General features: G+C 38.6%; 1 protein-coding gene across 9 annotated transcripts in view; it reads left to right on the forward strand.

The window, feature by feature from the left end:
* The window catches only part of BNC2 (basonuclin 2), a 485,381-nt gene that overhangs the window by 168,773 nt on the left and 301,710 nt on the right, over positions 1-14,898 (forward strand). Inside the window, exon 1 of one of the 9 annotated variants that reach the window (XM_027549183.1) lies at positions 9,132-9,448. The exons of the other annotated variants lie outside the window; for them this stretch is intronic. Within the exon in view, the coding sequence (XP_027404984.1) occupies positions 9,446-9,448 (3 nt within the window). The 5' untranslated portion in view covers positions 9,132-9,445. Of the gene's footprint in view, positions 1-9,131; positions 9,449-14,898 lie in introns of those variants that run through there. 9 annotated transcript variants of the gene reach the window in all.

A 14,898-nucleotide genomic window follows, 5' to 3' on the forward strand; every position in this document is an offset into this window, starting at 1 on the left:
CCACATACAAAGAAAAATCAAATGTGAGCAAAACAAAAAATAGAGCCTTTTAATAAAAGTTGAAAAGTAAGAATTTTAGAATTCTAGGGAAGAAAGGGGAGATTTCTAAATTTGGAAAAGAATTCCATGATTTGTGTCAGTAACTGATGTAGATGAAAAGTTGAATTCAACTATAAAGAGCTTTTTATCTCACCTTTAAGCAGTGGATCGTTGGCCCTGAATCTTTGCGGGATTGCAGTAATTTACCAGGCAATTGACTATGATGTCACGGGGAGGAGATGAACCACAAGGGGAAAACTTCTCTATGCTAGTTCATACAAGGCCAATATTGTATACAAGCTTCTAGAAAACATCATTTATGTTGTATAAGATATGTTTTCAATGCTTGTGTAAATTTTTTGAAGGGGCTCTTGAAGATAAAATAATCTATTTATAGTTGAATTTCTCTAGGCAAATCAGATATCAGCATTTTCAACAGAACCAGTAATTAATTGGTTTGAATTTCAAATTGAAGGTCATCCTGTTATTGATTTTCGTGGGAACAGGAAACAACATCTTGTTAAAATGATCTGCAAATGGTGCCTCCGTGTGCCTAGTTTCTGTCTAGGGTCTTGTTGAACAGCATCAACGTCAGTGTCGGGCTCCAATCAGAAGGGAGTCACTGCTGATATAAACATAACAAGCTGTTGGTTTGCTTCCAGAACATCAGAGAAGAGCTGAGCTGGAACAGAGACCAGAGAGTAACAGTTTGTTTTATATAGTAAGTCAGGTATTTTAACTCAAGTGACTTGTGCGAATTGTTACGAAGCATCTGTCAGTGTGTCAGAATGATGTTGGTATGCCATGTTCAAGAAGTTCAGCATCAACACAATTGTGACTTACCAGTTTTAGAAACCTTTCAACTAGGAATTAGATAAAATAATCTTTCATACTGGGGAGGGAAGCATTGCCATAAAGAGGGTGGTGAAGAATGGAGGATAAAAGAATATACTCCTTTAGATGCTCTTCCTTTTTATAAAATAACATTTTTGTCTTGTATTTTAGAAGCAGTTTCATTGGTGCATGTACCAGGCTGTTTTAAAGCAGTCCTTTCTTTCTCCCTGTGTTTATACTTCTTGCAAATGGTGTAATGTGAGGGTAACATGAACGAGGTGGGTGGCAAACATGATGCCTTTCTAAACCGAAATAAGTATTTTAATTTGAGCTATGCGAAACAAGTTGGAAAGTGCAGCTTCTTCTTAGGGTTCAAAGTAAAATTCTTAATAAAAAAAAAGGGGTGGGGGAGGAGGGGGAGCCTTCCATTTTAAATACCCTGGAGCTGTGAATGCAGTTATTTCCAGGTTGACTTCATTTTGTGTAGGCATGACGGTGGCACCAACCATCTACGTTAAGCCTTAACATTCCACAAAGCCATTTCAAGTTTATTATGAACTTCAAAGTCTGCTCATCCCTAAGAGAATATCAAGTTTAAGCATGCCACTCTGCCATAGTCACAGTCAACTTTCTTCAATCAAGAAGTGACTTTCTTGAGTCAAAAAGGCTGACTTTCCTACAGGTGATCCAGTCTTTGAGTCCAGTGCAGTCATCTCGCTGATTGTTGCCCTCCTGAGTTGCTAATCTGTCTTGTTAGCAGTGGTTGGAAAGTACCCCCAAATAAGGCTGGACTCCTCACAATTTGTTTAAAGCTTTACAATCAGGTCACCATTCTTTTTCAGCTTTACTCCTAGAGCTCAGGTCATTGATCCAATTTACCAATTCCCAGTTGGAGTTTCATTACAGGTTTTAGAAACATAGGGGAGTGTGGGGGAAGATGCTGATGCTTCCCAATGCTGTCCCAATTCTTGCTCGTTTCTACGCTTCAGATGGCTACTAGTGCTTTGGGAAAGAATATGGGGCTGTTCAGCCTGATCTCTTGGTGTTTAGCATCTCTTTTTAAGGAAAGGAATTCTTCATTTCCTTTATGTAAAATGCCTACCCTTTGGGAGGCTCCTGGTCTTTAGTTCCTACCTCACTTAATAAACCACCCCTGTCCGTAGTATCATGCATCTCAGAGATGGAACTTGACGGACTAGTCAGCATTTCAAAGGTCACCCTAAAGCTATTGGCAGCATACACTGCCCTTTGTTGCTCAGCGATTATAAAGCTACCTTAGCAGTTAACTGGATGGATTTGACTGAGCTGCTTTTCCCGAATACCAAATTATCCGTTTCTTATAAACACCTGATCGAATGCCCAGTCACAAGCTGTCTCAAGTATATTTTCAAAAGATATCTTTAACAATACTTGAAATATCAGTGCTTTGGCCACCAGAAGGGGTAGTGTCCATTGCATTGTTTTGCTTCAGTGAAAATATTTCTAAATTATTTGAGAGTTTTTGCAGTATCTGAAATGATAATGTTCCAACAAATTAGAAAATTAAAGGTGTTCCCCAAAGTTTCCTTGCATTACAGCTTGTCTTCTGTTAGTGTAGCAGTATTTAAAATCATGTTGTGAATTGACTGTTTTTTAAGAGAAATGCTATAAAACTTTATTTCCTTTCATGTTATTTCCCATGAATATAAAATATGGAAAGAGCTCTTTTGGTTTTAGGTAATAACTTTAAACAGTATAAAACTGGGTTTCACCATTTTTGTGTATTCAAATGCACTTCACAGTTTTCTTACTGAAATATTAGTTCAATTCCATTCAGAATTATAGAGGAATAACTAATAAACGATCAAGCTAGGCAGGGGAACTGCACTTGAGACTTGAGTTTTGTATTTTGCATGCTTGCATTGATTTTGTGATACCAGTACAATCTTGATATACTTTCTAGTACACAGGTAGCATCTTTGCCTTTAGCTGTCATTTAAATAAAGATGAGTAAAGAGTAAATAATTATCTTTACATGATGCATGTACTTTGGACTAACTTCTCTCTCAAATATGTGATTTGCCATATACTCTTACCTCCTCCAGTTCTGTTTGGTCCTTGTTGGATTGGGTAAGCAATTAAGGCATTTAAAATTACTTCTTCTTTGGTTTCAAAGCGAGTAAGTAAAGGTGCAGAGAAATCCCTTCAGTTTACCTTTCAGTATCTTTGAACCAAGCAAATTCTGTCCTACCTTCCTGTCATGCATCCATTCAGTTTCTCATTGAGCTAAATAAGCACATCTATAGCAGACTATATCCCCCCCCCTCCAAAATAATAGGATGGAATCAGCATTCAAATAGATTTTGTTGCAAAAATTCAACAATCAAAGGAAGGGAACCAAACAAAAATGATTTAAAATAAGATGATGAACATGAAGTTCAGGTACTGGACAGTATCTGAAAGCAAAGTATGGTGATAAGAGTTTTGTCTTGCAGGTTCTTAAGACTTAAGCGTTTGTTGAAAAGACTCTTTTTCTTTAACCCAGAGGTATGTTTATCTTAGAATAATAATCATTTCATGCTGTTCATTTTTTTTTTTTTTCTAGCTGACCCATTCTCCAGACCTTTTAAAAAAAACTTTTCGAAGTGGATGTAAATTCCATTTTAATTAGACCAGTGCAATCTAATACTGCAACTAGCCAGGAATGGAAGAAACATGCTGGAAGTTAATACAACCCAAATCAGCCATAGCCAGATAATTCCCCTGATCTTTGTAACAACCCCCTTCCCCACCTCCACCATGAAATGACCCTGTTGTTCTGGAGTTTTAACAAGACATTTAAGGTTCATTTAAAAAAATGATCGTCCTTTACAGGATTCTTTGCTCTTGCATTTCTCTTTCTTTCCCTTGCCACACAGCTGTCATTGGTATAGGAGAGAGGTTGGGGGGAGGGGAAGAGGAGGAAGCCCTGTTCAAATCGTGTCACGTAGCACTAATTCATCTGCTCTCATTAGAGGGAGCGAGGGACAGCAGTGATGGCCAAGAGCTGCACTCCACACATGACACGCGAACAGTTTGGGGAATAGAAAATTGCTTTCTCAGGAAGCCCAGCCAATTAAGGACTTGACCATATTGAATGTCAAGTGTTAATTTAGGTTTTTCTTCATTTTCCCAGTAGTAATGCGGGTCCTGTGATGAGCAAATACATGTCAAGTAAAAGTTGATTGCATGAAGGACCCGGGTATTATATGTCACTGACAAGTCACAAATGTACTGAAGTCTTTTAACCCCTTAGGTGGGTGTGGTGGGGGAGGGGAAGGGGAGAGGATTAATGTTACCATAATGACAAGAATAGATAGTTTATGTGGGGGTGGCATGGATGGGACAGACAATAATGGTAATTCATGCAAAAACCAGGGATAGGACAAATCCTACTCTGAGGGCATAGAAGCCCTTGAAAAGCATATAATACGATCCTCAGCTGTTGCAGACATGGTACTCAGAATATATATTGTCTGTTTTAAGATTATATGAAAAGGGAAAGTAATGTACTCTATGGTCTTGACCTAGGAAATGCCTTATTAATTATCTCTTTTGAAAGAAAGAAAACATTCGTTAAGTAATCACACTCTTTTGGGCATTTTAATCCTTTGGCTCAGTGCAGCTGTCAGATTTCCAGTATTTATAATTTCAGTTTCAAATCAAATACTCATTTAAAGAAGTAGCTGTGTAATAGCAAGATGCAACATGAGACCAAAAGAACGTGTGTTGTCCATCTCGAGTGTCTCTGGAGGGTGGTGTTTAGCCAATAGAAACTGGTAGAAGGTCAGTCACTGTCTTTCATTTCTGTTGGTGCCCAAGTGTAGAAAGGAAGAGATTCAAGCTTCAGTGAGGGAGGTAACTTTGCCTTTTTTAACCTGAATGTTGCAGGTTGCCCATCATGTATAGCATCTCATTTCCATTCATCAGCATTCATTTACATGTGAATGTCCTGAAAATAAGAGAATATCTGTTTCTGTTGCAGTTGTACTGGTAGCAAAGAAAAATATCTGCTCACTTTAAAACAGTGCTGTGTGTGTGTCATTTAAACAATCTTAAAGTGAAACTCAGAGCAGTTACAATCTGGTCATTCTCTTCCCTTTTTATGTAATAATCACGTGTCCCCTTCATATCTTTAAGGCTGTCACCTTAATTCAATACTTTCTTGAAACTTACTCTCTTCTATTTATTCCACAGTTTGTAACATACTTGTCTTTGTGTCTTGACAGTGCCTGCACTCTGAAGACTTAAGTCTGATAGTGCTTTAAATTTGGCAGCAAAAAGTATTAAGCCTTTCTCTCAGGTTAGGAGCTGTGCTATCATTAAATTAAAAGTTGGTTAAATTTACATTAAAGAACAGTTAGGAAACAATTCCAAGAATCTGATGTCTAATAAAATATTTTTTTCTTAAGAAAGAAACATTAGGCTCTTAAATGCTGGGATGTAATGTCAGTTCTTTTACATCTCCCCTCCCTGTCTCAAAACTAACCAAATAAAATAAACTAGCCCTCCCTTCCCTTCCTATGTTGATAAGCTCTGTCTATGGGACTCTGGTGGCATTTCAAAAGTACTGTTTAATTACACTCTGATTGTCAGCAGCTTCTCTTCCGCTGGGTGTGCTGAGAGACTTAAGTAAGTTTCCGTAAAGTAAATTCTGATGATGGCAGCTCGGGGTTGCTGATTCAAGTTATTCCTTCTCTTCTGTGTCACTTTTGACGGATGGTACCTAATGCAATCAGCCACAGGCCCACAAAGCCTTTCCTTGGGTTTCGTTAGTAACTGGACCCGGGGTTCCCCTCCTCCCCAGATCTTGCCTTCAGATGTTCACTCCTTCCTGCCCCCCTCCCCAACATGTCAGCCCGAATAGGAAAGGGAAAAGAACTGCAGGACTACCCAGGACAGGCTCTTCCGAAACCTCCATCTCCCGGTGGTGCAGTCAGAGCTGCCTCCCTTTGCGTGCCTTTTTGATAAATTTAAGAAGTCAAATCGCTGACACAGATAGATAATCCAAGTGTATAGGGTGAAGAGTTATAAATTAACACATTATTCCCTCTTAATGTGAAATACTTGAGAATGCATTTTCTCAGTCCCCTGACATCTTACCCAGTGAGGGCTCGCATTGTACTTTTCAAGTGGCATTGATTTGTTAAAGCGCTGAATTAGCATCTCTGGCCAGCTGCTTGATCCACTGTTGTGTCATGGGGCTCCTATACCTCCTCTCTCCCCAGCCATCTCTTTTTTTCCCTTCAGTCCTCCCTTAGCTCTCCCTTTGCATTTTGTTTCTGCCCACCTCATTCTCTGTCTGTCTGCTCCTTCTCTTTCCTATTGCTTGTGTGGCTTTCAGTCTGGTTTCATCCTTCTGCATCTCTCTTCTTTTCCTTCCCTCACTATTTCATCTACACTCTTCCTTTCTTGTCTCATCTTGTTGCTTCTGAGGGTTGCCCTCACTCAGGGTTAAAGTCTGGCTGCCTGTAGGGGGTGTGAGGTGGGACACTGGCAGGGACTACTAGGGGTAGAGGACTTAGCAAATCCAATAGCCCCAAATAAACTCTCCCGGAGAATAGATTAACATGCCTGTTTGTGCTTATCTTAATAGGGGTTGGTGAGAAACATCTCACCTATTTTGCTTGCTAGAAATTAAAAGGTAACTTACAAAACTTTAAAATTGGTATTCCCAAATGCCATTTAACACAGTAAAATTTTCTTTTGGTTAAGTTAAAGGTAAAGAAAATTACTGACGGTTATCACAGACTTGATCATATGCGTATACCCACACCAAAATATTTCTGCACAACTTTTGCATTGGTGCAACTTTGTGCAATTCAATAAACTTACTGATAGAACTTGCTTTTCTTACAGGTTGGGTAGTGTTCTGATTCCATTAATTTGGTACCGTTTCATATAAAAACATGACTTCCTCATGGTGCCTCACTGTACCATAGCAGTATTAAGGTTATAAAATTGGTTGACAGTTTTTTTATTTAGAAATAAGGATGGGTTATTTCTTCTTTTTAGCAGTGTGTCTCAGTTTCTGAGGTTTTCAGAGGAACTGCATCACAATTGAGAGGTTTAACATGCTGCATGTGCATGGTCACAGACTTTACTCTCTTTCTCTAGATAACTGGTCGAAGATGCTTTGAGATCATCGTGTTGATTGATTTGATATGAGCAAAAAAGTGTATCTGCCTGAATTTAAATAGAAATTATCCTCTGTAATTTTAGTTTCATTGCTTTAAGTAGTGCTGTCTGCAGTTTTACTAGGCTTCCCACTAGTAACATAAAAATTGGATTTGAATATACTTTGGTAATAAGTCAGATCATTTAAAAAATCAGATATCTTTATTGCTGGATTTTATATACGTTAAAATGACAATCTGATTTCAGCATTTATATTTTGAAATGGAAATATTTCACACAGGATTTGATAATCTTTGCCTCTCTGTTGGCTTGATTTCCCACCCCCTATTCCTCAAGTCAATTCCTTTTTTTTTTTTTTAATTAATTGCTGTCCTCCTAGCTAGAATTAGCATGGTTTGGCTAAGGTGAAGGGATTAGAATGACTCTTCAAGGCATGATAATGTCTGTTTAAAGAAAAGGAAGAAAAAAAAGTCTTTTAACTGGGGCTTAAGACTAATTCCATCTACTAAGGAGACAAAAATTACGCTAAAGGAGACAATTTGGCTTTATTTTCTGTTCGCATGTTAACCTGCGTAACAATCATTATTTTGTATTTTAGGGTGTTCTCTGAAGGAAGATGTTCTTTACTTGCTGTAGGAAGGGGATGTGACCTCATTCTAGGAGATTAAGTCTGGAACACCTTTTGCAGGGATAACCACAGTTCACCTGGCTATATAGTTCAGGGTCAAGGTCAGGGTCAGGAGGGACTTGCTTCTTAGAATGGCCTCTGAATAGAGTAGAGAGGACAAATTAGAGGACAAAAAAGTAGGGCAAGGTTGAAAGTGAAAGTGCCCCATATGAAAATAGTTAAGGATCAGAAAAGGAAAAAAAATAGAAAAGTAGAAAGATCTGGAAGGCATACTTTAGAAGTGAGAGAGAAGTTGAGGATAGAGGAAAAAAGAGAGGTTGGAGGGACAAACTTATAATATCTTGTAACTTTCAAAATTAGTAAAAATCAATACTTTTGTAAATGGCTATACAGTACCAAATTGGCATCACTGCAGAGTCCAAAATTAAACATTTAAAAACTTTTAGTGTAATTTTTGAGTATTCATTCGTTGTACATTTATTTTCTCTTGTTCCTTAGTTTGTCGCTTCTGTTCCTTGGAAGGCAGACAGCTCTGCACAAGTAGTAAATCAATACATCTGAGTTGAAAAAAACAAATAACTAATTTGTTCCTTGTTCCTTGGGTGGTAGTACTTTAGCCACATGAAATGGTTAAGTGTGGATGTTTTATTTAGAGTTCAACACTTTTGAGTTTTTTCTCTAAAATTCTCTGGAGAAATCAGAAAAATTTCTGTTTTTGTATTTTGTAAGTCTAAATGAAATGTCACTTAAATGCAGGAAGAACTGGCAGTTTTGATAAGTTGTCCCCAAAGCAAACCAGCTTGTCAGTAATCACAACCTAATTATGAAGGCAAATACAAAGTTTGTGTTTTAAAAAGTCGCAAGACAAAGGAAAAACCAGAAACAGACCCTTCTCCAGCACCAGGCACAGCCTTCACCCCCCGCCCCCCTTCCACAGGAGCCCTTCCATAGTAGCAGTAATAATAAGAGAGAACCTTTTGGCTTCAGCCCAAGTCCTGTTGAGAGGGAGCCGCCAGCGGCCTGCACCGTGTGTGTCTCTGCAGAAGTGCCAGAGTGACACACGCATCACAAGCCGGTCACAATGCTAGGGGTCAGGGGTCACGTTCAAGAGCAGGGTGTTGCTGGACCCGGCCGAGGAAGCAGAGGTGGCCCCTCTGTGCTCAGTGTGTGGGTCTGTGTACTCCTTTCCCGTCAAAGCTGGCCCGGCAGGGCCAAAAAAGCGGTTCCTTGGCAGGGTTTAATGGCAGGATGATGTAGTCTGTTGTGACTAGTGCATTCCTTTCAGGTTAAACTAGGGAAATGGCATTGTGTTAAAATTCCAAGTCGCATGAATGTTTTATTGCCACAGTGCATTTAGCCCTCTAGGGGAGTGTGTGTGGCGGCGGGTGGGGGCGGGGGTGGCGGGGGGGACTTAGAGACTCAGGAACTATCAGAAGAACACTTCCCTTGGAAAATTTTACCCACCAGCGTGAAGCTGATTTGCTGTGATGGTCACTTAGAAGGGTTTCGCTTTTTCCTAAACTGACTGTTTTAAAAGTCTTGCCATCCGGACAATTACCGGCTGAAGAAAACACGGCAGGACACAGGCAAAGAGGTGGCGAGATAGAGAGGAGGAATGCGCCAGAAAGGAGCTGAGCTGCCTTCTTGTATAAACTGCCCGAGAGCGGCAAGGGCCCCCTCCCCGCCCAGTCCCTGTTCCCCCCTTCCCTGGGCTGAGCTTCGCTGTGCGCGGAAGGCCAGGAGCGATCAGTTACCCTTGCACCGCTGACGGCGAGGCCACTGCAGCTCATGGTACCGTATGTTACCAGTCAGCCTCCCTCATTCCTTCTCCCGGGCTGCTTTGGGGGCTGTGTGTGGGCGGTGTTTTGTTTTTTTTTTTTTTAAACCTTTTCTCTCTAATAACGGTTTCTACTAGTCAGAGGGATACAGTTTGGGAATGCAGAAGGACTGAGAGTTTGAAACAAAACAAACTTAAGTATGGCACTTTTTTTTTTTTTTTTTTCCTCTTTTTGGCATTCAGAAAGGAGAAACCAAACCATTCTAGTTCAGTCGCAGCCAAACGTTTCCAGTGTGATTTAAAACCAGGAATTCTGGAAAGAGGGCAGTTTAATTAAGATGCAGGTCATCTGGGCTGCAGATCTTGTAAACAGACTTTCGTACAACCACGTGAGCATCTTTAGGGTTGGAGGGCATGGCTCAGGTTCTGCCATTGTCTGGGATGTATCCATTTTGCCAATTGCCCCCACCAGTCCCTCTCTGGGGAAAACTAGCCTGGCTCTTCACTGCTCCAATAGTTTGAGGCTTACGTTTACTCCGGGTGTGTATGATTGGACTGGGGTTGTAATTGTGCATGTTGAATGTAGCTGTCTGATGGCTTCGTGATTTGACCTGACTCAGGTTAATTTATAACAGATTAAAATGTGGATGTATGGAATGGCCTCCTGATTTTGCATTGGGACTTTATAGAATATTAATGCATCTGATTTTTTTTCCCAGTGAATAAGAGAAATACAAATTGTCTTGGGCTTACCTAAATAAATATATCATCTTAATTTGCATTTTAGGTTTGAATCGCCTATTGCTCTTAACTTGCAAGCCTTAATACTTGCTTTGATTCCATGTTCTTGTAATGGCTCATTTTTCTCTTCCTTAGTAGTAACTGATATATAAGACATACATAAAGTTGCATGTGTGTGTACCTGTGTGTACATGCACACTTTGACAACTGCCTCATGAATGCAAGGAAAAACTTTTTACAGTTGTTAAGCCAGGATAGATTCCCACTGATAAGTTATTTTTTAGAATCTTATATAACAGAAATTTAAGTCAAGAGTATACTATAAAACAGTAAATTGTGAGTGTGTCTGTGTGCCGTATTTATAGAGTTTTGGGTACGTGATTTATGTATTTCTATAAAATGATGGTTTTGTCCAGATAGACCTCCTGAGTTTAATCTGATTAGTGCTGTCCGTAGATGGTTTATTATTTATAAACAGATACATTCATATTGTTTATGGGAAGTCTTAAACCAACATGCAGTCAACTCTATGGCAAAATCAAGATTGATGTGTGGACTTGGCACTTCAAATTTTAGATGAACTCATTAGATATTTTCACTTACATTCTAGAGACTACTCTAAGAATTCTTTTCAGTGCTGAATGTAATCAAGTGGTAGTGATGAAGTTTTCTTTTGATGATTTTTGTTTCTAGTTTCCAGTTTTAAAGTGCACTTTTCAGAGGAATATTAAACTTAACTTTGTTCTGGATTTCTTTTTCCCTTCTAGCCAGTTTCAAAATTAATTCTTTTTCCTAAAAAGTAGAAAAACTTGTCAACAGTGCCAAATTGAGGGGAAAAAAAGTCTATCGCGTATGCTTAGATTCTCTAACAAAATTTGTTATCCTGATCATGGAAGCAGTTCTTGATTATAAAAAGGATGTTGTGGTTGTATCCAAACCCTTTTCAATTCATTAAAATTGCCCCTTTATAATCCAAGAGGGAAAGAATGGAAATACCCCAGTATCACATCTCCTTAACATGAAAATTAAAGTTGATTTAGTATTTTTTCCCTAAAAATCAAACTTTTTAAAAGCATTAATACTTATTCTTTCAGCATTTTTCTCTCCCCATTGTAGCAGCATTATTGTTTGACATTGCAGAACTCTGGTGGGGATTGAGAGCTGTGGGGGAGTTAAAAAGATTGGTCCCAGGTTCGGATTCTCATGTTGCCACTTACTTACGATCTTTTGACCTTGGGTGAGTCACTTTATCCCTAACATTTATTTTCTTCTGTTTTAAAATGGGGGAAAGAACACTTGGAAATTTGTCAGGAAGATTAAATGAGACAACACCCATGAAGTTCAGGCACATAGTGGGTGTTCAGTAAACTCTGTAGATCTTGTTCTTTGAGCTTGTCTTGAGGCAAGTGTCCTTGGAAAGCTTCTTTTTTTTTTTTTAGGAGGGATAAATTTGAATGTTTTAATTTCACCAAATATCAATAGGAAAGAAGATATTAAGTATTGGCAGACAGCTTTCTTTCTTTTTTTTGAGAATTGCTTTGTATCATCCATTAGTCTTGTGTTTTCGCCACTCTGCAAAATTCTCACTGGGATGACCTTCCTGGATGTCAGAATGATGCTGTTATTTCTGAGATATCAGTTATGGATAACCAAAGACTAGAAGCTAAGCTGGCAAATTCTGTTACATTCTATTTACCTTTGTATCATCAGTTCTAATCAATCCCTTGAATCAAAGCTGCTTGCTTTATTATCATTGTTGTTTAGTCGCTAAGTCGTGAATGACTCTTTTGTGACCCAGTGGACTATAGTCTGCCAGGCTTCTCTGTTGATGGAATTTCCCAGGCAAGAATATAGAGTGGGTTACCATTTCCTTCTCTAGGGGATCTTCCCAACCCAGGGATCGACCCTGTGTCTTGTGCATTGGCAGGCAGATTCTTGACTGCTGAGCCACTTTGGAAGCCCACTCATTATGGTTAGCACTTGGTAATAGAGCTGGAAGTTCCATTATACAGGTACCCTGGTCTCTGTCCCTGGCTTTGTGAATGTGCACTTGTATTCATGGAATCAGGGTCACACTAAAGCAAATAGCATTTACACCTTTTAGTAGAACTAAATGAAAGAGTATAGCAAGGCACCTATATGTATATTGGGGCAATATTTTATCTTCATTTACAGTCTTGCACTTTGCCTTAAGTGTAGTTAAGGGCTTGGGAACTATTTGTTGAGCAGAATGTGCTGCTCTTACTGTCTTTTAATCCTGGATTATGTTTTTATCAAAAGTAATTGTGTTATGTGTAGTACATTAATATTGTCATAGATGGTCTTAGATTAGCATTGTTAGTTTGCCTGACATTTCATTTCTTTTAGCCAACACTTGTTTGAACATACTGTATCTTTAGATCTAAAATAAATATTTGGTTTAGCGTTCACTTTCACCTATTGCTAAGAGTAAAAGATGGATTAAAAACCATCATTTCATAAGTACCTCCTAGCTCACACAGTGTGCTAAGGGTGGTACTCACTTTATGTTATTCAACTCTTAAAAAGCATTCAGGGCAGGTACAGTTATTTTCATTTTACAGATGAGGAAGTAAAGGTCTCAACTCTGTATCCAGCAAGTTTGACCCCCAGAATCTTTGCTTTGTTCCTTACATTCTTCATCCATCTATAACTTAAGTCAGATATTACAAAAAATAGAAGATGGTTGTTGAACCCACCAATTTTTGCTTTTCCTTTCAGATTAAATTTTGCAAGGAAACCAACTTTCAGAACTGATAAAAATTAGACCTGTTCTAGAAGAAAAGGGTCCAGCCTCCGAGTTCTATCTTTGATCTGTGGAATACTTGCTTAGAAAAATTAGAGTCTAATGCCTCCACACCCTCTAAAAAGGAGGCATAGCAAACCCAAGTAGTCTGGGAGTTAAAGGGTTTGTTTACCATGGTGCAATTGTGGGGAATTCACAGGAAGGCTAATCTCTCCCTAATTTGAAAAGAGAACATAAGAGAAAAATAGTGTGGGGTAAATACTAGCGTAAAAAAAAAAAAAAGCTATATCATTGTACAGCTCTTCACATGTTAATTTTCAGGGCACAGCTTTTGTTCAATCCAAAGTGATGAAGTAATTTTATTGTGGGAAGAGTCACAAAAGAATAAGTCACCACTTTATGTTTAACAGGAGCCTGTGTCTACCAATGTATACAGATTCCAGTTTGACAATATTAAAAAGTTGTGCTCTGTGTAATGTATAGCATATCTATAAAAGGTATACACATCATGTGCATATACAAGTAAGTGTAAGGATGGAGAAAATGGGTAGATTTAACTCAGAAATGTTGAAAAACATACTATTTTAAATAAATTGCTTATAAAAATTAGTCAACATGGTAATTTTGTAGTATCTTTATAGACCAGAAATTTCAGGGTTTTTCATCTGCTAAATTTATATTGGGATTTTGTACAGTCCTTCATTAGAAAATTAAACTTCCATTTTATCAGCATGGGTGGCAGAGACTAGGTTTTCTAGCCATATGTGTTTGCACTTGAATTTGTCTCTTCTTTATGTGACTTTGGAAGCTCAGTTACTTCATTACTAAAATGAGGGTTAGAATCGATGCCTGTAAAGTGTCCGGCACAGAGAGGAGGATGGCGCTGTTGGCTATTAGCAATTTCTTCTTTTGTGGTTCCTGATGTTAATTTGCAAGCCTTATGCAGTGTTTAGTTAGCATCTCTGTATCGCTGGTGGTACTGAGTTCTTAATAATTGTGTCATGTATACACTTAGCCTTTTCAGTTAACCACTTTAAAAAAATACTTATGCCAATCTTGCTAAAGCTTAGTTTGGCTGAAGAAAATGAGAGTAGAGGAAAAATCTCCCCTTTCTTACTCTTCACTGAGAATCAGTCATTGAGCAGCATAATTCTAAAATCTTGCGTGGCTTTTGGGTACTTTATGAACCTTTTTATGGTAACTCAGAAGCAAGACGCTGATTGAATTAATACATTTCCATGGAGGGGCTGTTCTTTTAACCTCTCTTCTTCCTCCTCACCCATGTGTGCTTTGGTAAGGGACTTTTCCAATCCACAGAGGAGGGTGTCACGCTGGGGATGCAGCTTCATAGATATGCAGGCTACTGGTGAGCTGAAGAGCCTTTCTGTCTTTAAGAAAAAGGCAGATTAGAAACAGTAACAACCAACCCAGAAGCCCTACCCTAACCAAAAAGAAAATACAAACTCCCCGCCTTTATTTTCTGAAAAACCTTGTGCTTTTTATATAACGCAGAACCTAAGCATAGCATGCTGACTTTGATTTTTAAGTTTTAAAGTTTTTTTTTAACAGCTTTTATAAAGGGTGCATCTTCATTGTGAAAATCTCATTAAGAAGGCTACAAAGAGAGTAAACTCTTCCTGAATGGCTGCCACCAAGGAACCATTTTATTAACATCTTTTTTAGTCATCCTTTCTCATTTATGTATACAAACAGGTGTATGGATAGATGCTCATTACATAGAAGGATTATGGGTACATGACTTTTTAAACTCAGGCATGTCATAGGTATCTTTCCATGTCTGTAAGTAAAGCTATCCATCATAATTTTTAATGGAGTCTTAGTGTATCATTGTACTCTAATATACTTAATGAGTTCTTGGTTTGTGGACATTGAGGTTGCTGCCAGTTCATTTAATTTACAAAGAGTGGTGCCTCAATATGGACATTCTTCTGTGTACTT

The sequence above is a fragment of the Bos indicus x Bos taurus genome, chromosome 8, assembly GCF_003369695.1.
Source record: "Bos indicus x Bos taurus breed Angus x Brahman F1 hybrid chromosome 8, Bos_hybrid_MaternalHap_v2.0, whole genome shotgun sequence".
Classification (NCBI taxonomy): Eukaryota; Metazoa; Chordata; class Mammalia; order Artiodactyla; family Bovidae; genus Bos; species Bos indicus x Bos taurus.